Raw genomic sequence first — 27,928 nt, 5'->3', positions numbered from 1 at the left:
TAATACTATCTTCCTCAGTCAGCGGATGAATGTGAAATATCGCACCTTTAGAACGATATTGTGTACACATTTTCGACTTGGGATCGATGTTACAACTGGTCAGTGATATGTGGACACTCAAAGTGACCTGCTTGCAGTGTCTAAAAACCTGTTTTTGTCAACTGAGAGATCAATTAACCTGAAGACATGGATTTAATGTGATTGGTAGGTGCATTAAGAAGGAGTTGAGCAGAAATTGTTTTCGCAAAGTTCAGGATCAGGGTCAGGAACTGTCTGCCTGAACGTGCGGTAAAGGCCGAGACCCTCAGCATATTAGAGATGTGTTTGGATATGTGAGGTTCTGTAACCTAAGGGACTGCGGACCACGAACTGGAAAGTGGGAGTGGGATGGATCGTTCCTTTCACCCGGCACCCGTGTACCAATCCAGCGTACCGTAAATTTCCTTTGGCCTGGATATGTTCGGGTCAGCAAGGCCCTGTGCCAGCAGGCCTTCCTTGCGACTGGAGGCGCTGGCAGCGAAAATGCCGTCCGCTCAGGACGGTTGGCAAACCAGAGGCCAGCAGCTCCTCATTGAGCCGGAGCCAACAGGCCTAACGGCTGCTCGTGCGAATCCGCCCAGCAGAGTCCCATGATCAGGCCACTGGTGAGGGAGGTCAGGGTGGGGGAGGCAGGGCAGATTGGATTTGTTTTATTGTCACATGTACCGAAGTACAGTGAAAAGTATTTTTCTGCGGCCGAGGGAACGTACACGGTACGTACACAGTGGACAAAAAGAATAATCAACAGAGAACACTGACAAATGGTACATCGACAAACAGTGATTGGTTACAGTGCGGAACAAGGGGCCAAACAAAGTAATCCCAGAATCCCGCCCATCCACTTCCTGTTGCAAACACCTCATCCAGTATCGATCCCCTCCCTCCATGATTCACACCTCCCAGGCTCCAGTGACCGTGGCCCCTCCCCCTCCTACACTCCCATTCACTAACCAACCTGAAACAAAACATTCACTGTATCTCGGTACACGTGACAATAAACAAATCCAATCCAACTCCAATCAGATAGAAACCCCTCCATAAGAAAACACCATCCCCACCAATCAAGTCCAGGGGCGAAATTCTCCGGAAACGGCGCGATGTCCACCGACTGGCGCCCAAAACGGCGCCAACCAGACGGGCATCGCGCCGCCCAAAGGTGCGGAATGCTCCGCATCTTTGGGGGCCGAGCCCCAACATTGAGGGGCTAGGCCGGCGCCGGAGGAATTTCCGTCCCGCCAACTGGCGGAAACAGCCTTTGTTGCCCCGCCAGCTGGCGGGGAAATGACATCCCCGGGCGGCGCATGCGCGGGAGCGTCAGCGGCCGTTGACAGTTTCCCACGCATGCGCAGTGGAGGGAGTCTCGTCCGCCTCCGCCAGGGTGGAGACCGTGGCGGAACCGGAAGGGAAAGAGTGCCCCCACGGCACAGGCCCGCCCGCGGATCGGTTGTCCCCGATCGCGGGCCAGGCCACCGTGGGGGCACCCCCCGGGGTCAGATCGCCCCGCGCCCCCCCCAGGACCCCGGAGCCCGCCCACGCCGCCTTGTCCCGCCGTTCAAAAGGTGGTTTAATCCACGCCGGCGGGACAGGCAATTTATCGGCGGGACTTCGGCCCATCCGGGCCGGAGAATCCAGCGGGGGGGCCCGCCAACCGGCGCGGCCCGATTCCCGCCCCCGCCGAATCTCGGGTGCCGGAGACTTCGGCAACCGGCGGGGGTGGGATTCACGCCAGCCCCCGGCGATTCTCCAACCCGGCGGGGGGTCGGAGAATGTCGCCCCAGGTCCTAATTCTTACCTCAGCCCCAGTCCTTCGGCCTTAACGAACACATCCACCGTCTCAAAACGGCTTGGGTCACTGTCTGTGGAGTCTGCACATCCTCCCCGTGTGTACGTGGGTTTCCTCCGGGTGCTCCGGTTTCCTCCCACAGTCCAAAGATGTGTGGGTTAGGTGGATTGGCCGTGATAAATTGCCCTTATGACCAAAACAAAAGGTGAATTGGGGTTACAGGGTTAAGGGGATGGGGTGGAGGAAGCTTGAGTGGGGTGCTCTTTCCAAGGGCTGGTGCGGACTCGATGGGCCGAATGGCCTCCTTCTGCACTGTAAATTCTATGACCCCCTTCAACTTCTCTCCTTGCTCCTGCACCTCGACCGACGTCTTCGTCACTGCTGCCTTTACTGGGGCAATCGCCTCCTCCACCCACTCCTTCATCGCAGTCGTCATCTCCCTCGGCAGCACCTCAGTATGTTTGGCAAACAGCTTCTCAAACTCCACCGACATCACCCCATTCAGAGTTTCCACCGTGAAGGGCGTGGCCCCACCCAGCGACCCAGCCTTCCTCCTGCCGGACTCACAGCCTCACTCGACGGCGGACTTCGCTCGCCCCCTTCTTTCCGGCGCCCTTCTTCTGGGTCTTCGACATTTCACGCCTTCCTTATGACTTCCCACACTAACTCATTGACAAACTACCCCTGAAACTGGGCAACAAAGGCCAAACACCAGAGAGGCTAGCAGGAGCCGCCTAACATGTGACCTCCACCTACGTGTCGCTCTGGGTGGTGTTTTTAAAAAAAAATCTTTTCTTCCAATCTACTCCTCGTCCCAGTTTTCTCTTTGTAAACTGCTGTATCTTTTATAATATCCTTTATCACTGTCACAAGTAGGCTTACATTAACACTGCAATGAAGTTACTGTGAACTAGACTTAACAGCGCAAAAGAAATTGATTGTCAAAGCAAGTGGGTTTAATGATAGATGAACAGAGGTTTATTTACTAGGTCCTCACTGGAGAAGGTTTGGCACTAGACTCCCCAAAATCCCGCCAAGTAGCCGATGATGCACACATGTCATGTGATTCCGTTCTTAAAGAGATATTTGACGTGCCTACAATAACCTACATCTACAGGTTGGACATCTCTTATACCAAATGCTTGGGGCTGACTGTGTATTTGAGTTCGGAATTTTTCAGATTTCAGAATATAATGTTCATTGGGGTTAATAACCCCAATTAACCTTTTCTTTTGGACACTAAGGGCAATTTAGCGTGGCCAATCCACCTAACCCACACATAATTTCAGGGCAGCACGGTAGCATTGTGGGTAGCACAATTGCTTCACAGCTCCAGGGTCCCAGGTTCGATTCCGGCTTGGGTCACTGTCTGTGCGGAGTCTGCGCGTTCTCCCCGTGTCTGCGTGGGTTTCCTCCGGGTGCTCCGGTTTCTTCCCACAGTCCAAAGATATGCAGGTTAGGTGGATTGGCCATGATAAATTGCCCATTAGTGTCCAAAATTGCCCTTAGTGTTGGGTGGGGTTACTGGGTTATGGGGTTAGGGTGGAGGTGTTGACCTTGGGTAGGGTGCTCTTTCCAAGAGCCGGTGCAGACTCGATGGGCCGAATGGCCTCCTTCTGCACTGTAAATTCTATGTATGTAAATAATGTGATAATGCGCATGTGTGGCGCGTTGGGACCTGCGCATGTGCGGCACGTAAGGAACTGCGCATGTGCGGTGTGTTGGGACCCGCACATGTGTGACGCGTTGGGACCCACACATGTGCGGCGTGTTGGTACCTGCGCATGTGCAGCACATTGGGACACACACATGTGTGGCGTGTTGATACCCGCGCATGTGCGGCACATTGGGACACACACATGTGTGGCGTGTTGATACCTGCGCATTGTCTGGGAACCTTCCCAGTACCTTCTGTGATTTCCCACTCGGGATGTCACATCGGCGCTCAAAATAAAATGCGGATTTGGGAATTTTCCAGTTTGGGGAATTTCGGGTAAGGGATGTTCAACCTGTATGACACCCATATTACCTAAATCATATTGGAATGACATTACAATATAACAATGACTAACGGATTAAATTGCAAGGCCAAGTTGTATAATATTGGTTAATATTTCCTTGAGTTTGTAATATCTGATGGAGGTGTTTAAAATGGTTAAGGAGAGTATGAATCGGGATATCTCCCCCCAAAAGTCTGTGAATCCTGTGGGTCAATTGGTGCTTTGAAGAGCGAGACTGACAATACTTTTATTGGGTGAGGTGATTTTCAGTTATTGATTACGGGGGAGTGGGTTGGTAAATGGGGTCGAGTCACTGATAAGCAATGATCTAATTGAATAACAGAAGATGCTGAAGGCAGTGAATGGAGTACTCCTGCTGCGAGGGGCCTTTTGGTAAGGCTATTGAGAGATAAGGAATGATAGGTAAATGGGGTCGAGAGACAGATCAGCTGTGATCTAATTGATTGGAGGAGGAGGTTTAATGGGCTCATTAGCCTCATCATATTGCTGTGTCAATACTGCTTTGACCATACATTCTGCTTCTCTCTCGTTCATTTTAGGCATTGTACAGACGTCCTGTGCTGCGTGTTATTTATTGCAGTAATCCTCGGTTACATTGCTCTGGGAGTTATTGGTGAGTATTTGCAATTGCCCAAATCCCAATGCTCATTTTCTGCTCTCCCATTTAAAGTACGTCGATTGTCAGGGGACAGTGCGGACAATGTAAGGGCATGTCTTGTCACTACGTGTAAAAATCCAAAGGAACTAAGATAAAAAGCCTTGCTGGTGGCCCGTGAGTGTTCTTGTTAAGTAATAGACCTGCTCTGCACACAGACAGATGGTGATGAGATTGAGTGCGACAGCTTCTGTTGTTAACATCGATTTACCAACGATTTTCCCTGAAGAAATAACCTGGTTGAGCCACACTTTGTAACTAACTGCCCTGGTTTGATTGTTCACTTGTAGCTGACATGCTACAATGGATATTGACAAACATCTGCCGACAGGGGTGAAAGTTAATAAAAGGAAGCTTTAGCCATTATGAACTGCCACCAGATTTTCATTCTCAATCGATATTTGCTGATTGCCATTGGTTCCAATCAATATGTTGTGTTGGGAGAAAATTAATGCAACATTCTGGTCTAAAAAGGGGCGATGAATCAAATGCAATCATCATCATCGATAAAGATTGAAGCACAGTCAATCACTTACACTTCAGGTGGTTATTGTTCAGTCTAAGATAGAGTTCAAACTTACCCCCCACAATATCAACCGTCTGGAAAATGTATTTTTGGGAAAACATTTGCTTGTTTGGTACCTGATAACTCGAGAAATGTAAACGTGTTTCCACTTCGATTTTTCACTATATTCTTGCTCAAATATTTTGCTAATTTTCCCCCCCTGGCTTCCACCGCCCTTCCTCCTAATTCCACGTTCCTCTGTCCCCCTCTCCTTCCCCCAGCTTCTGTTCCTCCCCTTCCCACCTCCTTTGCTACCTTTGAATTTCTTCCTCCAGATGTGCCATCAATGAACACACGATGAGTGGTGAATGTAACTGAGGCTTTAATAAGCTAAACAGAAAGCCTCCTGGCCTCGGATCCCGAACTGGGTCAGAGGCGGAGACCAGCCACCTTTATGCCGGGCCCAAGGGGAGGCGGAGCCATCAGGCAGTGGTTTACCACATTATATGTAATACAGTAGCCGTTTACCACAATACACATATTATATACTGCAGTGATTTACCACATTCACCCCCTGTTTAAAAAAACAAGTCCAGCAGGGGTGAAGCGGACTGAAAGGTCAAGTCTGTCAGGGGCCTTGACCTTCCGCCGTGATCGCCTCAGTCCCGGCTGCGGTGTGGGCACCGGTGTCGAGACCTGCGCGTCCGGGACCGTGTTGTCCTCTTCTTCACCCAGTAGTTGAGTCGGTGGAGGGGGGGGCGGTGTAGGGGCGGGGGTGGTGGTGATGATCGCTGGTGGGCCTGCGGGTGCCAGATATTGAAGTAGCCGGGTAGGGGTGGAGGGAGATGGAGTAGGGTCCGGGGTGGTGGTGATGGTCGCTGGGGAACCTGCAGGTGCCAAATCCCGGAGGGAGACTGTGTCTTGCCGCCCGTCATGATGTGCCACGTGGGCAGATTGTGGGTTGGCACGGAGGAGCAGGACCTTCTCGACGAGGGGGTCGGATTTATGACTCCTCACATGCTTCCGGAGTAGGACGGGCCCTGGGACTGTCAGCCAGGACGGGAGCGAGACCCCTGAGGTGGACTTCCTGGGGAAGGCAAACACACGTTCGTGAGGGGTGGCAGTGCACAGGAGCGAGCGGATGGAGTGGAGCACATCGGGAAGGACCTCCTCCAAGCGGGAGACTGGGAGACTTCTAGACCGTAGGGCCAGGAGGACGGCCTTCCAGACCGTCGCGTTCTCCCTCTCCACCTGTCCGCTGCCCCGGGGGTTGTAGCTGGTCGTCCTGCTCGAGGCGATGCCCTTGCTAAGCAGGAACTGACGCAACTCGTCGCTCATGAAGGAGGAACCCCGATCGCTATGGATGTAGGTGGGGAACCCGAACAGGGTGAAAAGACTGTGCAGGGCCTTGATGACGGAGGCAGAGGTCATGTCGGGGCACGGGAAGGCGAAGAGGAATCTTGAGTATTCGTCAAGAATGTTGAGGAAGTACATGTTACGGTCAGTGGAGGGGAGGGGCCCTTTGAAGTCCATGCTGAGGCGCTCAAAAGGGCGGGAGGCCTTTACCAGATGTGCTCTGTCTGGCCGATAGAAGTGCGGTTTGCACTCCGCGCAGACCTGGCAGTCCCTGGTCACGGTCCTGACCTCCTCGATGGAGTAAGGCAGGTTGCGAGCCTTGATAAAGTGAAAAAAACGGGTGACCCCCGGGTGACAGAGGTCATTGTGGAGGAAGTGCCGGAGGTTTTCGTCATGGTCCTGCTGGCCATGGCCACAGATGGTGACATTATTTAAGTATGGGAACGTGGCCCGCAGCCCGTACTGGTCAACCATTCGGTCCATTTCTCGCTGGAAGACCGAGACCCCGTTGGTGATGCTGAAGGGGACCCTGAGGAAGTGATAGAGGCGGCCATCTGCCTCGAAGACAGTGTACTGGCGGTCCTCCGGGCGGATAGGGAGCTGGTGGTACGCGGACTTCTAATCAACTGTGGAGAAGATTCGTTACTGCGCAATCTGGTTGACCATGTCAGATATGCGGGGGAGGGGGTACACATCGAGCTGCGTGTACCGGTTGATGGTCTGACTGCAATCGATGACCATCCGGTGCTTCTCCCCAGTCTTGACGGCCACCACTTGGGCTCTCCAGCGGCTGGTACTAGCCTCAATGATCACCTCTCGTAGGAATCGCTGGACCTCCGACCTGATAAAGGCCTTGTCCCAGGCACTGTATCGCCTGCTCCTAGTAGCGACGGGCTTACAGCGCGGGGTGAGGTTAGCGAAGAGCGAGGGTGGGGTGACCTTAAGGGTCGCGAGGCTACAGACGGTGAGGGGGGGCAGGGGTCCACCGAACTTTAAAGTGAGGCTTTGGAGGTGGCACTGGAAGTTGAGCCCCAGAAATAGGGCAGCGCAGAGATGGGGAAGGACGTAGAGCTTAAAGTTAGTGTACTCTACGCCTTGTACAGCAAGGGTCGCAACACAGTACCCCCGGATTTCTACTGAATGTGATCCGTAAGCCAGGGAGATTTTCTGGGTCGCGGGTAAAATTGGGAGGGAGCAGCGCCTTACCGTATCTGGGTGTATGAAGCTGTCTGTGCTCCCGGAGTCGAGAAGGCAGGCCGTCTCGTGCCCGTTGATCCGGACGGTCATTGTAGATTTTGTGAGGTGTTGAGGCAGGGACTGGTCGAATGTGATGGAGGCGAGCTTCGGAAAGTGATGGGTAGGCCGGTCGGAGGTGGCGGCGCCCAGTGTACGACCGGGTGAGCAGGGCTCCCGGGAGGCTGCCGAGTGGTCCCAAGATGGCGGCCTCCATGTGTCGCGCGTGGCGGGCGAAGTCGAAGATGGCGGTGCCCACGGGTCGCACCTGGCGGGTGGCGCGGCAGTTGGGGACGGCCCCGACAGGCAGCAGGCAGCGCTGCTGGGCCTAGGAACATTAGGGACAGGTCGGGCCTGGCAGGCTTTGGCGAAGTGGCCCTTCCTCCCATTGCAAATCGGATATTGCATATGGGGCTGTTTAGCACTGGGCTGAATCGCTGGCTTTTAAAGCAGACCAAGGCAGGCCAGCAGCACGGTTCAATTCCCGTAACAGCCTCCCCGAACAGGCGCCGGAATGTGGCGACTAGGGGCTTTTCACAGTAACTTCATTGAAGCCTACTTGTGACAATAAGTGATTTTCATTTCATTTCATTTAATTTCAAGTCGCGTTGCGTGCAGGGCAGCGCTGTCTGGGGTGATTACCCTGGCCGCAAAAGTCGCAATTCGGGCTTCTGGTGTTGGCGGGCTGCTGCGCGACACAGGCTTGCGCCGCACTCGAGTCAGATGATGGCGGCGCCCACAAGTTCCACGAGGGTGCTGCGTGGCCGGAGATAGAACATAGAACATAGAACATAGAACAATACAGCGCAGTACAGGCCCTTCGGCCCACGATGTTGCACCGAAACAAAAGCCATCTAACCTACACTATACCATTATCATCCATATGTTTATCCAATAAACTTTTAAATGCCCTTAATGTTGGCGAGTTCACTACTGTAGCAGGTAGGGCATTCCACGGCCTCACTACTCTTTGCGTAAAGAACCTACCCCTGACCTCTGTCCTATATCTATTACCCCTCAGTTTAAGGCTATGTCCCCTCGTGCTAGCCATTTCCATCCGCGGGAGAAGGCTCTCACTGTCCACCCTATCTAACCCTCTGATCATTTTGTATGCCTCTATCAAGTCTCCTCTTAACCTTCTTCTCTCTAACGAAAACAACCTCAAGTCCATCAGCCTTTCCTCATAAGATTTTCCCTCCATTCCAGGCAACATCCTGGTAAATCTCCTCTGCACCCGTTCCAAAGCCTCCACGTCCTTCCTATAATGCGGTGACCAGAACTGTACGCAATACTCCAAATGCGGCCGTACCAGAGTTCTGTACAGCTGCAACATGACCTCCTGACTCCGGAACTCAATCCCTCTACCAATAAAGGCCAACACTCCATAGGCCTTCTTCACCACCCTATCAACCTGGGTGGCAACTTTCAGGGATCTATGTACATGGACACCTAGATCCCTCTGCTCATCCACACTTTCAAGAACTTTTCCATTAGCCACATATTCCACATTCCTGTTTTTCCTTCCAAAGTGAATCACCTCACACTTCTCTACATTAAACTCCATTTGCCACCTCTCAGCCCAGCACTGCAGCTTATCTATATCCCTCTGTAACCTGCTACTTCCTTCCTCACTATCGACAACACCACCGACTTTAGTATCGTCTGCAAATTTACTCACCCACCCTTCTGCGCCTTCCTCTAGGTCATTGATAAAAATGACAAACAGCAACGGCCCCAGAACAGATCCTTGTGGTACTCCACTTGTGACAGAACTCCATTCTGAACATTTCCCATCAACCACCACCCTCTGTCTTCTTTCAGCTAGCCAATTTCTGATCCACATCTCTAAATCACCCTCAATCCCCAGCCTCCGTATTTTCTGCAATAGCCTACCGTGGGGAACCTTATCAAACGCTTTGCTGAAATCCATATACACCACATCAACTGCTCTACCCTCGTCTACCTGTTCAGTCACCTTCTCAAAGAACTCGATAAGGTTTGTGAGGCATGACCTACCCTTCACAAAGCCATGCTGACTATCCCTGATCATATTATTTAGGCCTCCATGTTCTGGAAGGCCACCTCCAGTGAGTTTGAGAGCTGCACTGTCTCTGGGAGGCCGAGTGTACCCCCTTCTAGCAATCGCTGGCGGATGTGGTTCGATTTAATGCCTGCGACATAGGCGTCCCTGATCAGCAGCTCCGTGTGTTGGGTAGCCGATACCGCCTGGCAAGCACCGTTCCGGCCGAGTACCCGCAAGGCGCGCAGGAATTCGGCTAGTGATTCCCCGGGGCGTTGTCGCCTCGGGGCAAGAAGGTACCTAGCGTACACCTCGTTTACAGACTTTACATATTGTCCCTTCAGCAGCATTATCGCCTCCGTACACGAGGGGGAGTCCCTGATGAGAAGGAAAACTTGCGGGCTCACCCGTGCGTTGAGTATCTGCTGCTTTTGGAGGTCGGTGAAGTCTTTGGTGGAGGATCCGCGTTACGCTTCGAAGCGGCTTAGCCAGTGCTCGAATGTTGCAGTGGCGTCGGCTGCCTGTGGGTCCAGCTCCTGGCGACCAGGCTTGAGCAACGAATTCATTTTAGAAGTTTAGCTTATTAAATTTGATGTGCCATCAATGAACACAAGACGAGTAGTGAACGTAACTGAGGCTTTAATAAGCTAAACAGAAAGCCTCCTGGGCTCTGATCCCGAACAGGGGCAGGGCCGGAGGGCAGCCACCTTTATACCGAGACCGAGGGGAGGCGGAGCCAGCAGGCAGTGGTTTACCACATTACATGTAATACAGTGGCCATTTACCACAATACACATATTATATACTGCAGCGGTTTACCACACCTCCTTCATTCCCCTCTCTTCCCATTCGCTTCCTCTCCTTTTTCCCTCCCCTCCCCTATCCTCTCTCCCCTCCCCCCCCCATTCCACCCTCACCCCACCCCCCTCCTCCCTCCCCTTCTCCCTTTCCCTCCCCTCCCCTCTCTTCCTCCCCATCCCTCCCCTCCCCGCTCCATCCCTCTCCTCCCCTCTCCCCCTCCCCTCCTCCCCTCCCCTCCTCCCCTCCCCTCCCCTCCTCCCCTCCCCTCTCCATCCCTCTCCCCCCTTCCCCTCCCCTCCCCTCTCTTCCTCCCCATCCCTCCCCTCCTCCCCTCCCCTACCCTACCCTCCCCTCCCCTCCTCCCCTCCCCTCCTCCCCTCCCCTTCCCTCCCCTCCCCTCCCCTTCCCTCCTCTCCCTCCCTTCCTCTCTCCCCTCCTCTCCTCTCACTCTCTGTCTGACCTAAAAGCCACCCTGACCCAGGGGCGAAATTCTCCGGAAACGGCGCGATGTCCGCCGACTGGCGCCCAAAACGGCGCAAATCAGACGGGCATCGCGTCGCCCCAAAGGTGCGGAATGCTCCGCATCTTTGGGGGCCGAGCCCCAACATTGAGGGGCTAGGCCGACGCCGGAGGAATTTCCGCCCCGCCAGCTGGCGGAAAAGGCCTTTGCTGCCCCGCCAGCTGGCGCGGAAATGACATCTCGGGGCGGCGCATGCGCGGGAGCGTCAGCGGCCGCTGACAGTTTCCCGCGCATGCGCAGTGGAGGGAGTCTCTTCTGCCTCCGCCATGGTGGAGACCATGGCGGAGGCGGAAGGAAAAGAGTGTCCCCAAGGCACAGGCCCGCCCGCGGATCAGTGGGCCCCGATCGCGGGCCAGGCCACCGTGGGGGCACCCCCCGGGGCCAGATCGTCCCGCGCCCCCCCCCAGGACCCCGGAGCCCTCCCGCGCCGCCTTGTCCCGCCGGTAAGGTAGGTGGTTTAATTTACGCCGGCGGGACAGGCATTTTAGCGGCGGGACTTCGGCCCATCCGGGCCGGAGAATCGCGCGGGGGGGCCCGCCAAGCGGCGGGGGCGGGATTCACGCCAGCCCCCGGCGATTCTCCGACCCGGCGGGGGGTCGGAGAATTTCGCCCCTGATCTGGGGGAGGTTCATCTGGATAATCTTCCTGAACGAAGCTATGATTCCATTGCTGATTTCTCACTGATCAGCAGCAAGTTGCCACACAGCCGGGGTCAAGGGATACAGAGGTGGGAGGGGGCGTGTGTGGAGCATAACCACCGGCACAGAACAGATGGGCTGAATGGCCCATTTCTGTGCTCTGGTTTGATGTAATTCTATGTATGAATTGAGTTTAACAACCGTCACACGCATGTTCGTGACCAGTGTGACATGACAGTGACAATGACGAGGTGATACTGTGCCAGAGCGACTGAATTCTTCAGGTACTGACTGTGCCTAATGACAGCTGAGTCTGTGAAGTCAGCTCATCAACAATAACAGCAGGAACTTCCATTTATGTGTGGCTTTCAGAGAAATGTCTCAATGTGTTTCCTAAAGTTATGAGGAGAAGGCTGAGCGGCAGCTGAGTAAGATCCACGAGGCGATCGCAGCAAAAAAGCCCAAATCACAGAATTACAGAACGGTTCCAGCCCAGAAGGAGAACATTCAGCCCATCGTGTCTCTGCTGACCCTCCAAAGGAGCAATTTACCTCGTGCCCCGCTATTACAATCTCTGACCAGACCCCAGCTCAGACACTGGACCAAAACCCCCCACATTTTATATTTTTCAGACTGTGTAGAAAGATCGATTTGCTCCAGGAGTGATTGCATGAAGAAATAGGGCTGAGTTATTTTAAATCAAAACTTTATTCTGAATAACAATATTAAACTTTTTTTTAAAAAATGGTCCAATTAAGGGGCAATTTAGCGCGGCCAATCCACCGACCCTGCACATCTTTGTGTTGTGGGGGTGAGGCTCGCGCAGACACGGGGAGAATGTACAAACTCCACGCGGACAGTGACCCGGGGCCGGGATCGAATCTCGGCACCGTGAGGCAAATATTAAACTTTTTAACTTCGAACCTGAAAAAAACAGCGCGCACATATCGCTTAACACTACTATTCAATTTCCCATGAATCAACAGGAAAATACACATTCAGCTCTCAATCCAGCTCAGGAAAGCAAGGCTCAAAGTGCTCCATGTATTACAAAGCAGATACTGGCTCTTATGAGAACCCTTCCTTACTCTAACTGAAGGTCTTCCAATGGCTGCTTCACTTGATTAGTTTCAGTCTTTCCCTTGTCTCCAGACAAGGTTGCTCTGCCTTTAAAATAGCATCACTTTGTAAACTATCTTACTTGGAAAAGAATTGTGGACTCAGAGTGAGGCAGATGGGAATTCAGCTTCTCTTTCGCTCACAGTTTCCACAAACTCACTCCTCTCTCCAGGGGCGAGATTCTCCGACCCCCCCCGCAGGGTTGGAGAATCGCCGGGGGCTGGCGTGAATCCCGCCCCCGCCGGTTGCCGAAGTCTCCGGCACCGGAGATTTGGCGGAGGCGGGAATCGCGCCGCGCCGGTTGGCGGGCCCCCCCGCGCGATTCTCCGGCCCGGGTGGGCCGAAGTCCCGCCGCTAAAATGCCTGTCCCGCCGGCGTGGATTAAACCACCTACCTTACCGGCGGGACAAGGCGGCGTGGGCGGGCCCCGGGGTCCTGGGGGGGGGCGTGGGGCGATCTGACCCCGGGGGGTGCCCCCACGGTGGCCTGGCCCGCGATCGGGGCCCACCGATCCGCGGGTGGGCCTGTGCCATGGGGGCACTCTTTCCCTTCCGCCTCCGCCACGGCCTCCACCACGGCGGAGACGGAAGAGACTCCCTCCACTGCGCATGCGCGGGAAACTGTCAGCAGCCGCTAACGCTCCCGCGCATGCCCCGCCCGGAGATGTCATTTCCGCGCCAGCTGGCGGGGCACCAAAGGCCGTTTCCGCCAGCTGGCGGGGCGGAAATTCGTCCGGCGCCGGCCTAGCCCCTCGATGTTGGGGCTCGGCCCCCAAAGATGCGGAGCATTCCGCACCTTTGGGGCGGCGCGATGCCCATCTGATTGGTGCCGTTTTGGGCGCCGGTCGGCGGACATCGCGCCGTTTCCGGAGAAATTCGCCCCAGACTTCACTTCTAAAAAGCTTCAAAACCCAGGGTGGGGTTTTCCGTCAGCCGACGGGAATCGGGAAATGTGGGGCGGGACTCTCTGATCCTCGGGCGAAGTGTTGACGTCGTCGTAAACGGCGGAACGTTTTATGACGGCGTCATCTGGCCCCTAGGATCAGCGACCCTGCGCCGCACAGGGGGCCTGCACGGCACTGGAGCGCCTCGCGCTGCTCCAGCTGCCGATCGGGCGTCACACGAGCGCCACCGGTCCGCACATGCGCGCTACGGCCAGCACGAGTTCGCGCATTCTCGTGGGTTGTCATCTCCGAGCATACCCCAACACAACATGCCGGAGAGCTGCAGGGGCCCGGCGTGGAGGAACTTAGGCCCCTACAGGGATAAGCCTGCCCGCCGATCGGTAGGCCCTGATCGCGGGGCCAGGCCACGGTGGAGGCCCCCGCGGGGTCGGATCCCCCCCCCCCCTGCAGTGTGAACACCGGCGGGACTGGGCTTAACTCGGCCCATCGGGCAGGGAGAATCGCTGGGGGAGGCCGCGTTGACCGTGATGACTGCGCCGGCGCCAATACCGCCGATTCCCCGGCGACCGGTGTTGGAGCGGCGTCGCGTGATTCGCGCCCCGCCCGCTGATTCCCGACCTACCGTGGGGTCGGAGAATCCTGCCCGTGTTTTGGCGGAGAATAGCTTCCGACACCAAAATCGCGGTGCCGCCGATTTGACGCCAAATCACGATTCTCCGTTGCCTCGAAAACAGCATCGATACGTTTCACTCCACACGGACGGTAAACGCCGTTTGCACAGTATTAGCGGGCCCGGCCCGGGATTCTCCGGGGCCTCCGCGATTCTCCGCCTCCGATGGGCTGCGTTCCCGACGCCGCGGGTCACTTGTGTTTTTAAACATTGTGAAGCCGGCGCGGTGGCTGCTGAGGGAGAGGGAGGGGGGACGGAAAGTGCCCAACATCGACATAGTTTGCTGCCGGTTGTGCCACGGGCCAGGGGGGTGCTTCTGCCAGGGCTGGGGGGAGTAGTGGGGGGTGGTGGCCGGAAGGTGGGCTGTGGGGTCAGGGTGGATGGACACGGAACACCATTGCCACAGCCGGCAAGGCAACCACGCAGCTGCGCAAGGTGCCAACAGCCCGCTGTGAACCTGGTGCCACGGGTCGGACAGGTCCCCCCCCAGGGCACCCCCCTGGTTGCCCTCTGACCCCAGCCGACCCATCAGCTGCATGGACACACTCGAGATCAACCAGTGTCACCTTGTTGTCTGGGATGCGTGTGTGTGGGGAGTGTGTTGTCTGGGATGAGTGTGTGTGGGGAGTGTGTGTGGGGAGTGTGTTGTCTGGGATGAGTGTGCGTGGGGAGTGTGTTGTCTGGGATGAGTGTGTGTGGGGAGTGTGTTGTCTGGGATGAATGTGTGTGGGGAGTGTGTTGTCTGGGATGAGTGTGTGTGGGGAGTGTGTTGGCTGGGATGAGTGTGTGTGGGGAGTGTGTTGTCTGGGATGAGTGTGTGTGGGGAGTTTGTTGTCTGGGATGAATGTGTGTGGGGAGTGTGTTGTCTGGGATGAGTGTGTGTGGGGAGTGTGTTGGCTGGGATGAGTGTGTGTGGGGAGTGTGTTGTCTGGGATGAGTGTGTGTGGGGAGTGTGTTGTCTGGGATGAGTGTGTGTGGGGAGTGTGTTGGCTGGGATGAGTGTGTGTGGGGAGTGTGTTGTCTGGGATGAGTGTGTGTGGGGAGTTTGTTGTCTGGGATGAATGTGTATGGGGAGTGTGTTGTCTGGGATGAGTGTGTGTGGGGAGTGTGTTGTCTGGGATGAGTGTATGTGGGGAATGTGTTGTCTGGGATGTGTGTGTGTGGGGAGTGTGTTGTCTGGGATGAGTGTGTGTGGGGAGTGTGTGTGGGGAGTGTGTTGTCTGGGATGAGTGTGTGAGGGGAGTGTGTGTGGGGAGTGTTGTCTGGGATGAGTGTGTGTGGGGAGTGTGTTGTCTGGGATGAGTGTGTGTGGGGAGTGTGTTGTCTGGGATGAGTGTGTGTGGGGAGTGTTGTCTGGGATGAGTGTGTGTGGGGAGTGTGTTGTCTGGGATGAGTGTATGTGGGGAATGTGTTGTCTGGGATGTGTGTGTGTGGGGAGTGTGTTGGCTGGGGTGAGTGTGTGTGGGGAGTGTGTTGTCTGGGATGAGTGAGTGTGGGGAGTGTGTTGTCTGGGATGAGTGTGTGTGGGGAGTGTGTTGGCTGGGATGAGTGTGTGTGGGGAGTGTGTTGTCTGGGATGAGTGTGTGTGGGGAGTTTGTTGTCTGGGATGAGTGTGTGTGGGGAGTGTGTGTGGGGAGTGTGTTGTCTGGGATGAGTGTGTGAGGGGAGTGTGTGTGGGGAGTGTGTTGTCTGGGATGAGTGTGTGTGGGGAGTGTGTTGTCTGGGATGAGTGTGTGTGGGGAGTGTGTTGACTGGGATCAGTGTGCGTGGGGAGTGTGTTGTCTGGGATGAGTGTGTGTGGGGAGTGTGTTGTCTGGGATGAGTGTATGTGGGGGAGTGTGTTGTCTGGGATGAGTGTGTGTGGGGAGTGTTGTCTGGGATGAGTGTATGTGGGGAATGTGTTGTCTGGGATGTGTGTGTGTGGGGAGTGTGTTGTCTGGGATGAGTGTGTGTGGGGAGTGTGTTGTCTGGGATGAGTGTGTGAGGGGAGTGTGTGTGGGGAGTGTTGTCTGGGATGAGTGTGTGTGGGGAGTGTGTTGTCTGGGATGAGTGTGTGTGGGGAGTGTGTTGTCTGGGATGAGTGTGTGTGGGGAGTCTGTTGTCTCGGATGAGTGTATGTGGGGAATGTGTTGTCTGGGATGTGTGTGTGGGGAGTGTGTTGTCTGGGATGAGTGTGTGTGGGGAGTGTGTTGTCTGGGATGAGTGTGTGTGGGGAGTGTGTTGGCTGGGGTGAGTGTGTGTGGGGAGTGTTTTGTCTGGGATGAGTGTGTGTGGGGAGTGTGTTGTCTGGGATGAGTGTGTGTGGGGAGTGTGTTGGCTGGGATGAGTGTGTGTGGGGAGTGTGTTGGCTGGGATGAGTGTGTGTGGGGAGTGTGTTGTCTGGGATGAGTGTGTGTGGGGAGTGTGTTGTCTGGGATGAGTGTGTGTGGGGAGTGTGTTGGCTGGGATGTGTGTGTGGGGAGTGTGTTGTCTGGGATGAATGTGTGTGGGGAGTTTGTTGTCTGGGATGAGTGTGTGTGGGGAGAGTGTGTGGGGAGTGTGTTGTCTGGGATGAGTGTGTGAGGGGAGTGTGTGTGGGGAGTGTTATCTGGGATGAGTGTGTGTGGGGAGTGTGTTGTCTGGGATGAGTGTGTGTGGGGAGTGTGTTGTCTGGGATGAGTGTGTGTGGGGAGTGTGTTGTCTGGGATGAGTGTATGTGGCGAATGTGTTGTCTGGGATGTGTGTGTGTGGGGAGTGTGTTGTCTGGGATGAGTGTGTGTGGGGAGTGTGTTGTCTGGGATGAGTGTGTGTGGGGAGTGTGTTGGCTGGGGTGAGTGTGTGTGGGGAGTGTGTTGTCAGGGATGAGTGTGTGTGGGGAGTGTGTTGTCTGGGATGAGTGTGTGTGGGGAGTGTATTGGCTGGGATGAGTGTGTGTGGGGAGTGTGTTGGCTGGGATGAGTGTGTGTGGGGAGTGTGTTGGCTGGGATGAGTGTGTGTGGGGAGTGTGTGTGGGGAGTGTGTGTGGGGAGTGCGTGTGGGGAGTGTGTTGGCTGGGATGAGTGTGTGTGGGGAGTGTGTGTGAGGAGTGTGTGTGGGGAGTGTGTAGGCTGGGGTGAGTGTGTGTGGGGAGTTTGTTGTCTGGGATGAGTGTGTGTGGGGAGTGTATTGGCTGGGATGAGTGTGTGTGGGGAGGTTGTTATCTGGGATGAGTGTGTGGGGAGCGCAGCTGGGATGAGTGTGTGGGGAGTGTGTGTGGGGAGTGTGTTGGCTGGAATGAGTGTGTGTGGGGAGAGTGTTGTCTGGGATGGTGTGTGTGGGGAGTGTGTTGTCTGGGATGAGTGTGTGTGGGGAGTGTTGTCTGGGATGAGTGTGTGTGGGGAATGTGTTGTCTGGGATGAGTGTGTGTGGGGAGTGTGTGTGGGGACTGTGTTGGCTGGGATGAGTGTGTGTGGGGAGTGTGTTGTCTGGGATGAGTGTGTGTGGGGAGTGTGTTGTCTGGGATGAGTGTGTGTGGGGAGTGTGTTGTCTGTGATGAGTGTGTGTGGGGAGTGTGTGTGGGGAGTGTGTTCTCTTGGATGAGTGTGTGTGGGGAGTGTGTTGTCTGGGATGAGTGTGTGTGGGGAGTGTGTTGTCTGGGATGAGTGTGTGTCGGGAGTGATTTGTCTGTGATGAGTGTGTGTGGGGAGTGTGTTGGCTGGGGTGGTGCGTGTGGGGAGTGTGTTGTCTGGGATGAGTGTGTTGTCTGGGATGAGCGTGTGTGGGGTGTGTGTTGTCTGGGATGAGTGTGTGTGGGGTGTGTGTGTGCGGAGTGTGTGTGGGGAGTGCGTGTGGGGAGTGTGTTGGCTGGGATGAGTGTGTGTGGGGAGTGTGTGTGGGGAGTGTGTTGTCTGGGATGAGTGTGTGTGGGGAGTGTGTTCTCTTGGATGAGTGTGTGTGGGGAGTGTGTTGTCTGGGATGAGTGTGTGTGGGGAGTGTGTTGTCTGGGATGAGTGTGTGTCGGGAGTGAGTTGTCTGTGATGAGTGTGTGTGGGGAGTGTGTTGGCTGGGATGAGTGTGTGTGGGGAGTGTGTTGTCTGGGTTGAGAGTGTGTGGGGAGTGTGTTGGCTGGGGTGGTGCGTGTGAGGAGTGTGTTGTCTGGGATGAGTGTGTTGTCTGGGATGAGCGTGTGTGGGGTGTGTGTTGTCTGGGATGAGTGTGTGTGGGGTGTGTGTGTGAGGAGTGCGTGTGGGGAGTGTGTTGGCTGGTATGAGTGTGTGTGGGGAGTGTGTGTGGGGAGTGTGTTGGCTGGGGTGAGTGTGTGTGGGGAGTTTGTTGTCTGGGATGAGTGTGTGTGGGGGGTGTATTGGCTGGGATGGTGTGTGTGGGGAGTGTGTTGGCTGGGGTGAGTGTGTGTGGGGAGTTTGTTGTCTGGGTTGAGAGTGTGTGGGGAGTGTGTTGGCTGGGGTGGTGCGTGTGGGGAGTGTGTTGTCTGGGATGAGTGTGTGTGGGGTGTGTGTGTGCGGAGTGTGTGTGGGGAGTGCGTGTGGGGAGTGTGTTGGCTGGGATGAGTGTGTGTGGGGAGTGTGTGTGGGGAGTGTGTTGTCTGGGATGAGTGTGTGTGGGGAGTGTGTTGTCTGGGATGAGTGTGTGTGGGGAGTGAGTTGTCTGTGATGAGTGTGTGTGGGGAGTGTGTTGTCTGGGTTGAGAGTGTGTGGGGAGTGTGTTGGCTGGGGTGGTGTGTGTGGGGACTGTGTTGTCGGGGATGAGTGTGTGTGGGGAGTGTGTTGTCTGGGATGAGCGTGTGTGGGGAGTGTGTTGTCTGGGATGAGTGTGTGTGGGGAGTGTGTGTGGGGAGTGTGTGTGGGGAGTGCGTGTGGGGAGTGTGTTGGCTGGGATGAGTGTGTGTGGGGAGTGTGTGTGGGGAGTGTGTTGTCTGGGATGAGTGTGTGTGGGGAGTGTTTGTGGGGAGTGTGTTGTCTGGGATGAGTGTGTGAAGAGTGTGTTGTCTGGGATGAGTGTGTGTGGGGAGTGTGTTGGGTGGGATGGTGTGTGTGGGGAGTGTGTTGTCTGGGATGAGTGTGTGTGGGGAGTGTGTTGTCTGGGATGAGTGTGCGTGGGGAGTGTGTTGTCTGGGATGAGTGTGTGTGGGGAGTGTGTTGTCTGGGATGAGTGTGTGTGGGGAGTGTGTTGTCTGGGATGAGTGTGTGTGGGGAGTGTGTTGGCTGGGATGTGTGTGTGGGGAGTGTGTTGTCTGGGATGAATGTGTGTGGGGAGTTTGTTGTCTGGGATGAGTGTGTGTGGGGAGAGTGTGTGGGGAGTGTGTTGTCTGGGATGAGTGTGTGAGGGGAGTGTGTGTGGGGAGTGTTATCTGGGATGAGTGTGTGTGGGGAGTGTGTTGTCTGGGATGAGTGTGTGTGGGGAGTGTGTTGTCTGGGATGAGTGTGTGTGGGGAGTGTGTTGTCTGGGATGAGTGTATGTGGCGAATGTGTTGTCTGGGATGTGTGTGTGTGGGGAGTGTGTTGTCTGGGATGAGTGTGTGTGGGGAGTGTGTTGTCTGGGATGAGTGTGTGTGGGGAGTGTGTTGGCAGGGGTGAGTGTGTGTGGGGAGTGTGTTGTCAGGGATGAGTTTGTGTGGGGAGTGTGTTGTCTGGAATGAGTGTGTGTGGGGAGTGTGTTGGCTGGGATGAGTGTGTGTGGGGAGTGTGTTGGCTGGGATGAGTGTGTGTGGGGAGTGTGTTGGCTGGGATGAGTGTGTGTGGGGAGTGTGTGTGGGGAGTGCGTGTGGGGAGTGTGTTGGCTGGGATGAGTGTGTGTGGGGAGTGTGTGTGGGGAGTGTGTGTGGGGAGTGTGTTGGCTGGGGTGAGTGTGTGTGGGGAGTTTGTTGTCTGGGATGAGTGTGTGTGGGGAGTGTATTGGCTGGGATGAGTGTGTGTGGGGAGGTTGTTATCTGGGATGAGTGTGTGGGGAGCGCAGCTGGGATGAGTGTGTGGGGAGTGTGTGTGGGGAGTGTGTTGGCTGGAATGAGTGTGTGTGGGGAGAGTGTTGTCTGGGATGGTGTGTGTGGGGAGTGTGTTGTCTGGGATGAGTGTGTGTGGGGAGTGTTGTCTGGGATGAGTGTGTGTGGGGAGTGTGTTGTCTGGGATGAGTGTGTGTGGGGAGTGTGTGTGGGGAGTGTGTTGTCTGGGATGAGTGTGTGTGGGGAGTGTGTTGTCTGGGATGAGTGTGTGTGGGGAGTGTGTTGTCTGTGATGAGTGTGTGTGGGGAGTGTGTGTGGGGAGTGTGTTCTCTTGGATGAGTGTGTGTGGGGAGTGTGTTGTCTGGGATGAGTGTGTGTGGGGAGTGTGTTGTCTGGGATGAGTGTGTGTCGGGAGTGAGTTGTCTGTGATGAGTGTGTGTGGGGAGTGTGTTGGCTGGGATGAGTGTGTGTGGGGAGTGTGTTGTCTGGGTTGAGAGTGTGTGGGGAGTGTGTTGGCTGGGGTGGTGCGTGTGGGGAGTGTGTTGTCTGGGATGAGTGTGTGTGGGGTGTGTGTGTGCGGAGTGTGTGTGGGGAGTGCGTGTGGGGAGTGTGTTGGCTGGGATGAGTGTGTGTGGGGAGTGTGTGTGGGGAGTGTGTTGGCTGGGGTGAGTGTGTGTGGGGAGTTTGTTGTCTGGGATGAGTGTGTGTGGGGGGTGTATTGGCTGGGATGGTGTGTGTGGGGAGTGTGTTGGCTGGGGTGAGTGTGTGTGGGGAGTTTGTTGTCTGGGTTGAGAGTGTGTGGGGAGTGTGTTGGCTGGGGTGATGCGTGTGGGGAGTGTGTTGTCTGGGATGAGTGTTGTCTGGGATGAGCGTGTGTGGGGTGTGTGTTGTCTGGGATGAGTGTGTGTGGGGTGTGTGTGTGCGGAGTGTGTGTGGGGAGTGCGTGTGGGGAGTGTGTTGGCTGGGATGAGTGTGTGTGGGGAGTGTGTGTGGGGAGTGTGTTGTCTGGGATGAGTGTGTGTGGGGAGTGTGTTGTCTGGGATGAGTGTGTGTGGGGAGTGAGTTGTCTGTGATGAGTGTGTGTGGGGAGTGTGTTGTCTGGGTTGAGAGTGTGTGGGGAGTGTGTTGGCTGGGGTGGTGTGTGTGGGGAGTGTGTTGTCGGGGATGAGTGTGTGTGGGGAGTGTGTTGTCTGGGATGAGCGTGTGTGGGGAGTGTGTTGTCTGGGATGAGTGTGTGTGGGGAGTGTGTGTGGGGAGTGTGTGTGGGGAGTGCGTGTGGGGAGTGTGTTAGCTGGGATGAGTGTGTGTGGGGAGTGTGTGTGGGGAGTGTATTGTCTGGGATGAGTGTGTGTGGGGAGTGTTTGTGGGGAGTGTTGTCTGGGATGAGTGTGTGAAGAGTGTGTTGTCTGGGATGAGTGTGTGTGGGGAGTGTGTTGGGTGGGATGGTGTGTGTGGGGAGTGTGTTGTCTGGGATGAGTGTGTGTGGGGAGCGTGTTGTCTGGGATGAGTGTGCGTGGGGAGTGTGTTGTCTGGGATGAGTGTGTTGTCTGGGATGAGCGTGTGTGGGGTGTGTGTTGTCTGGGATGAGTGTGTGTGGGGAGTGTGTGTGGGGAGTGTGTTCTCTTGGATGAGTGTGTGTGGGGAGTCTGTTGTCTGGAATGAGTGTGTGTGGGGAGTGTGTTCTCTTGGATGAGTGTGTGTGGGGAGTGTGTTGTCTGGGATGAGTGTGTGTGGGGAGTGTGTTGTCTGGGATGAGTGTGTGTCGGGAGTGAGTTGTCTGTGATGAGTGTGTGTGGGGAGTGTGTTGGCTGGGATGAGTGTGTGTGGGGAGTGTGTTGTCTGGGTTGAGAGTGTGTGGGGAGTGTGTTGGCTGGGGTGGTGCGTGTGAGGAGTGTGTTGTCTGGGATGAGTGTGTTGTCTGGGATGAGCGTGTGTGGGGTGTGTGTTGTCTGGGATGAGTGTGTGTGGGGTGTGTGTGTGAGGAGTGCGTGTGGGGAGTGTGTTGGCTGGTATGAGTGTGTGTGGGGAGTGTGTGTGGGGAGTGTGTTGGCTGGGGTGAGTGTGTGTGGGGAGTTTGTTGTCTGGGATGAGTGTGTGTGGGGGGTGTATTGGCTGGGATGGTGTGTGTGGGGAGTGTGTTGGCTGGGGTGAGTGTGTGTGGGGAGTTTGTTGTCTGGGTTGAGAGTGTGTGGGGAGTGTGTTGGCTGGGGTGGTGCGTGTGGGGAGTGTGTTGTCTGGGATGAGTGTGTGTGGGGTGTGTGTGTGCGGAGTGTGTGTGGGGAGTGCGTGTGGGGAGTGTGTTGGCTGGGATGAGTGTGTGTGGGGAGTGTGTGTGGGGAGTGTGTTGTCTGGGATGAGTGTGTGTGGGGAGTGTGTTGTCTGGGATGAGTGTGTGTGGGGAGTGAGTTGTCTGTGATGAGTGTGTGTGGGGAGTGTGTTGTCTGGGTTGAGAGTGTGTGGGGAGTGTGTTGGCTGGGGTGGTGTGTGTGGGGACTGTGTTGTCGGGGATGAGTGTGTGTGGGGAGTGTGTTGTCTGGGATGAGCGTGTGTGGGGAGTGTGTTGTCTGGGATGAGTGTGTGTGGGGAGTGTGTGTGGGGAGTGTGTGTGGGGAGTGCGTGTGGGGAGTGTGTTGGCTGGGATGAGTGTGTGTGGGGAGTGTGTGTGGGGAGTGTGTTGTCTGGGATGAGTGTGTGTGGGGAGTGTTTGTGGGGAGTGTGTTGTCTGGGATGAGTGTGTGAAGAGTGTGTTGTCTGGGATGAGTGTGTGTGGGGAGTGTGTTGGGTGGGATGGTGTGTGTGGGGAGTGTGTTGTCTGGGATGAGTGTGTGTGGGGAGTGTGTTGTCTGGGATGAGTGTGCGTGGGGAGTGTGTTGTCTGGGATGAGTGTGTGTGGGGAGTGTGTTGTCTGGGATGAGTGTGTGTGGGGAGTGTGTTGTCTGGGATGAGTGTGTGTGGGGAGTGTGTTGGCTGGGATGTGTGTGTGGGGAGTGTGTTGTCTGGGATGAATGTGTGTGGGGAGTTTGTTGTCTGGGATGAGTGTGTGTGGGGAGAGTGTGTGGGGAGTGTGTTGTCTGGGATGAGTGTGTGAGGGGAGTGTGTGTGGGGAGTGTTATCTGGGATGAGTGTGTGTGGGGAGTGTGTTGTCTGGGATGAGTGTGTGTGGGGAGTGTGTTGTCTGGGATGAGTGTGTGTGGGGAGTGTGTTGTCTGGGATGAGTGTATGTGGCGAATGTGTTGTCTGGGATGTGTGTGTGTGGGGAGTGTGTTGTCTGGGATGAGTGTGTGTGGGGAGTGTGTTGTCTGGGATGAGTGTGTGTGGGGAGTGTGTTGGCAGGGGTGAGTGTGTGTGGGGAGTGTGTTGTCAGGGATGAGTGTGTGTGGGGAGTGTGTTGTCTGGAATGAGTGTGTGTGGGGAGTGTGTTGGCTGGGATGAGTGTGTGTGGGGAGTGTGTTGGCTGGGATGAGTGTGTGTGGGGAGTGTGTTGGCTGGGATGAGTGTGTGTGGGGAGTGTGTGTGGGGAGTGCGTGTGGGGAGTGTGTTGGCTGGGATGAGTGTGTGTGGGGAGTGTGTGTGGGGAGTGTGTGTGGGGAGTGTGTTGGCTGGGGTGAGTGTGTGTGGGGAGTTTGTTGTCTGGGATGAGTGTGTGTGGGGAGTGTATTGGCTGGGATGAGTGTGTATGGGGAGGTTGTTATCTGGGATGAGTGTGTGGGGAGCGCAGCTGGGATGAGTGTGTGGGGAGTGTGTGTGGGGAGTGTGTTGGCTGGAATGAGTGTGTGTGGGGAGAGTGTTGTCTGGGATGGTGTGTGTGGGGAGTGTGTTGTCTGGGATGAGTGTGTGTGGGGAGTGTTGTCTGGGATGAGTGTGTGTGGGGAGTGTGTTGTCTGGGATGAGTGTGTGTGGGGAGTGTGTGTGGGGAGTGTGTTGTCTGGGATGAGTGTGTGTGCTGAGTGTGTTGTCTGGGATGAGTGTGTGTGGGGAGTGTGTTGTCTGTGATGAGTGTGTGTGGGGAGTGTGTGTGGGGAGTGTGTTCTCTTGGATGAGTGTGTGTGGGGAGTGTGTTGTCTGGGATGAGTGTGTGTGGGGAGTGTGTTGTCTGGGATGAGTGTGTGTCGGGAGTGAGTTGTCTGTGATGAGTGTGTGTGGGGAGTGTGTTGGCTGGGATGAGTGTGTGTGGGGAGTGTGTTGTCTGGGTTGAGAGTGTGTGGGGAGTGTGTTGGCTGGGGTGGTGCGTGTGGGGAGTGTGTTGTCTGGGATGAGTGTGTGTGGGGTGTGTGTGTGCGGAGTGTGTGTGGGGAGTGCGTGTGGGGAGTGTGTTGGCTGGGATGAGTGTGTGTGGGGAGTGTGTGTGGGGAGTGTGTTGGCTGGGGTGAGTGTGTGTGGGGAGTTTGTTGTCTGGGATGAGTGTGTGTGGGGGGTGTATTGGCTGGGATGGTGTGTGTGGGGAGTGTGTTGGCTGGGGTGAGTGTGTGTGGGGAGTTTGTTGTCTGGGTTGAGAGTGTGTGGGGAGTGTGTTGGCTGGGGTGATGCGTGTGGGGAGTGTGTTGTCTGGGATGAGTGTTGTCTGGGATGAGCGTGTGTGGGGTGTGTGTTGTCTGGGATGAGTGTGTGTGGGGTGTGTGTGTGCGGAGTGTGTGTGGGGAGTGCGTGTGGGGAGTGTGTTGGCTGGGATGAGTGTGTGTGGGGAGTGTGTGTGGGGAGTGTGTTGTCTGGGATGAGTGTGTGTGGGGAGTGTGTTGTCTGGGATGAGTGTGTGTGGGGAGTGAGTTGTCTGTGATGAGTGTGTGTGGGGAGTGTGTTGTCTGGGTTGAGAGTGTGTGGGGAGTGTGTTGGCTGGGGTGGTGTGTGTGGGGAGTGTGTTGTCGGGGATGAGTGTGTGTGGGGAGTGTGTTGTCTGGGATGAGCGTGTGTGGGGAGTGTGTTGTCTGGGATGAGTGTGTGTGGGGAGTGTGTGTGGGGAGTGTGTGTGGGGAGTGCGTGTGGGGAGTGTGTTAGCTGGGATGAGTGTGTGTGGGGAGTGTGTGTGGGGAGTGTATTGTCTGGGATGAGTGTGTGTGGGGAGTGTTTGTGGGGAGTGTTGTCTGGGATGAGTGTGTGAAGAGTGTGTTGTCTGGGATGAGTGTGTGTGGGGAGTGTGTTGGGTGGGATGGTGTGTGTGGGGAGTGTGTTGTCTGGGATGAGTGTGTGTGGGGAGCGTGTTGTCTGGGATGAGTGTGCGTGGGGAGTGTGTTGTCTGGGATGAGTGTGTTGTCTGGGATGAGCGTGTGTGGGGTGTGTGTTGTCTGGGATGAGTGTGTGTGGGGAGTGTGTGTGGGGAGTGTGTTCTCTTGGATGAGTGTGTGTGGGGAGTCTGTTGTCTGGAATGAGTGTGTGTGGGGAGTGTGTTGTCTGGGATGAGTGTGTGTCGGGAGTGAGTTGTCTGTGATGAGTGTGTGTGGGGAGTGTGTTGGCTGGGATGAGTGTGTGTGGGGAGTGTGTTGTCTGGGTTGAGAGTGTGTGGGGAGTGTGTTGGCTGGGGTGGTGCGTGTGGGGAGTGTGTTGTCTGGGATGAGTGTGTTGTCTGGGATGAGCGTGTGTGGGGTGTGTGTTGTCTGGGATGAGTGTGTGTGGGGTGTGTGTGTGCGGAGTGTGTGTGGGGAGTGCGTGTGGGGAGTGTGTTGGCTGGGATGAGTGTGTGTGGGGAGTGTGTGTGGGGAGTGTGTTGGCTGGGGTGAGTGTGTGTGGGGAGTTTGTTGTCTGGGATGAGTGTGTGTGGGGGGTGTATTGGCTGGGATGGTGTGTGTGGGGAGTGTGTTGGCTGGGGTGAGTGTGTGTGGGGAGTTTGTTGTCTGGGATGAGTGTGTGTGGGGAGTTTGTTGTCTGGGATGAGTGTGTGGGGAGCGCAGCTGGGATGAGTGTGTGTGGGGAGTGTGTGTGGGGAGTGTGTATGGGGAGTGTGTTGTCTGGGATGAGTGTGTGTGGGGAGTGTGTTGTCTGGGATGAGTGTGTGTGGGGAGTGTGTTGTCTGGGATGAGTGTGTGTGGGGAGTGTGTTGTCTGTGATGAGTGTGTGTGGGGAGTGTGTGTGGGGAGTGTGTTGGCTGGGATGAGTGTGTGTGGGGAGTGTGTTGGCTGGGATGAGTGTGTGTAGGGAGTTTGTTGTCTGGGATGAGTGTGTGGGGAGCGCAGCTGGGATGAGTGTGTGTGGGGAGTGTGTGTGGGGAGTGTGTATGGGGAGTGTGTTGTCTGGGATGAGTGTGTGTGGGGAGTGTGTTGGCTGGGATGAGTGTGTGTGGGGAGAGTGTTGTCTGGGATGGTGTGTGTGGCGAGTGTGTTGTCTGGGATGAGTGTGTGAGGGGAGTGTGTTGTCTTGGATGAGTGTGTGTGGGGAGTGTGTTGTCTGGGATGAGTGTGTGTGGGGAGTGAGTTGTCTGTGATGAGTGTGTGTGGGGAGTGTGTTGTCTGGGTTGAGAGTGTGTGGGGAGTGTGTTGGCTGGGGTGGTGTGTGTGGAGAGTGTGTTGTCGGGGATGAGTGTGTGTGGGGAGTGTGTTGTCTGGGATGAGCGTGTGTGGGGAGTGTGTTGTCTGGGATGAGTGTGTGTGGGGAGTGTGTGTGGGGAGTGTGTGTGGGGAGTGCGTGTGGGGAGTGTGTTGGCTGGGATGAGTGTGTGTGGGGAGTGTGTGTGGGGAGTGTGTGTGGGGAGTGTGTTGGCTGGGGTGAGTGTGTGTGGGGAGTGTGTTGTCTGGGATGAGTATGTGTGGGGAGTGTGTTGGCTGGAATGCGTGTGTGTGGGGAGAGTGTTGTCTGGGATGGTGTGTGTGGGGAGTGTGTTGTCTGGGATGAGTGTGTGTGGGCAGTGTTGTTTGGGGTGAGTGTGTGTGGGGAGTATGTTGTCTGGGATGTGTGTGTGTGGGGAGTGTGTTGGCTGGGATGGTGTGTGTGGGGAGTGTGTTGGCTGGGATGAGTGTGTGTGGGGAGTGTGTGTGGGGAGTGTGTGTGGGGAGTGTGTGTGGGGAGTGCGTGTGGGGAGTGCGTGTGGGGAGTGCGTGTGGGGAGTGTGTTGGCTGGGATGTGTGTGTGTGGGGAGTGTGTGTGGGGAGTGTGTTGTCTGGGATGAGTGTGTGTGGGGAGTGTGTGTGGGGAGTGTGTTGTCTGGGATGAGTGTGTGGGGAGTGTGTTGTCTGGGATGAGTGTGTGTGGGGAGTGTGTTGGGTGGGATGGTGTGTGTGGGGAGTGTGTTGTCTGGGATGAGTGTGTGTGGGGAGTGTGTTGTCTGGGATGAGTGTGCGTGGGGAGTGTGTTGTGTGTGATGAGTGTGCGTGGGGAGTGTGTTGTCTGGGATCAGTGTGTGTGGGTAATGTGTTGGTTGGGATGAATGTGTGTGGGGAGTGTGTTGGCTGGGATGAGTGTGTGTGGGGAGTGCGTGTGGGGAGTGTGTTGGCTGGGATGGTGTGTGTGGGGAGTGTGTTGGCTGGGATGGTGTGTGTGGGGAGTGTGTTGGCTGGGATGGTGTGTGTGGGGAGTTTGTTGTCTGGATGAGTGTGTGGGGAGCACAGCTGGGATGAGTGTGTGTGGGGAGTGTGTGTGGGGAGTGTGTATGGGGAGTGTGTTGTCTGGGATGAGTGTGTGTGGGGAGTGTGTTGGCTGTGATGAGTGTGTGTGGGGAGAGTGTTGTCTGGGATGGTGTGTGTGGGGAGTGTGTTGTCTGGGATGAGTGTGTGTGGGGAGTGTGTTGTCTGGGATGAGTGTGTGTGGGGAGTGTGTTGACTGGGAT

At 55.8% G+C, this 27,928-nt stretch overlaps 1 protein-coding gene across 1 annotated transcript in view; it reads left to right on the top strand.

Annotated features, from left to right (window-relative positions):
* slc44a5b (solute carrier family 44 member 5b) overlaps positions 1-27,928 on the top strand; it is a 596,657-nt gene that overhangs the window by 355,584 nt on the left and 213,145 nt on the right. Inside the window, exon 3 of the mRNA XM_072512838.1 lies at positions 4,383-4,456. Coding sequence (XP_072368939.1) covers positions 4,383-4,456 — 74 coding nt within the window. The remainder of the gene's footprint in view (positions 1-4,382; positions 4,457-27,928) is intronic.

Source organism: Scyliorhinus torazame, chromosome 7 (genome assembly GCF_047496885.1).
Source record: "Scyliorhinus torazame isolate Kashiwa2021f chromosome 7, sScyTor2.1, whole genome shotgun sequence".
In the NCBI taxonomy this organism is placed as follows: Eukaryota; Metazoa; Chordata; class Chondrichthyes; order Carcharhiniformes; family Scyliorhinidae; genus Scyliorhinus; species Scyliorhinus torazame.
This window is presented reverse-complemented; position numbering and strand designations above follow the sequence as displayed.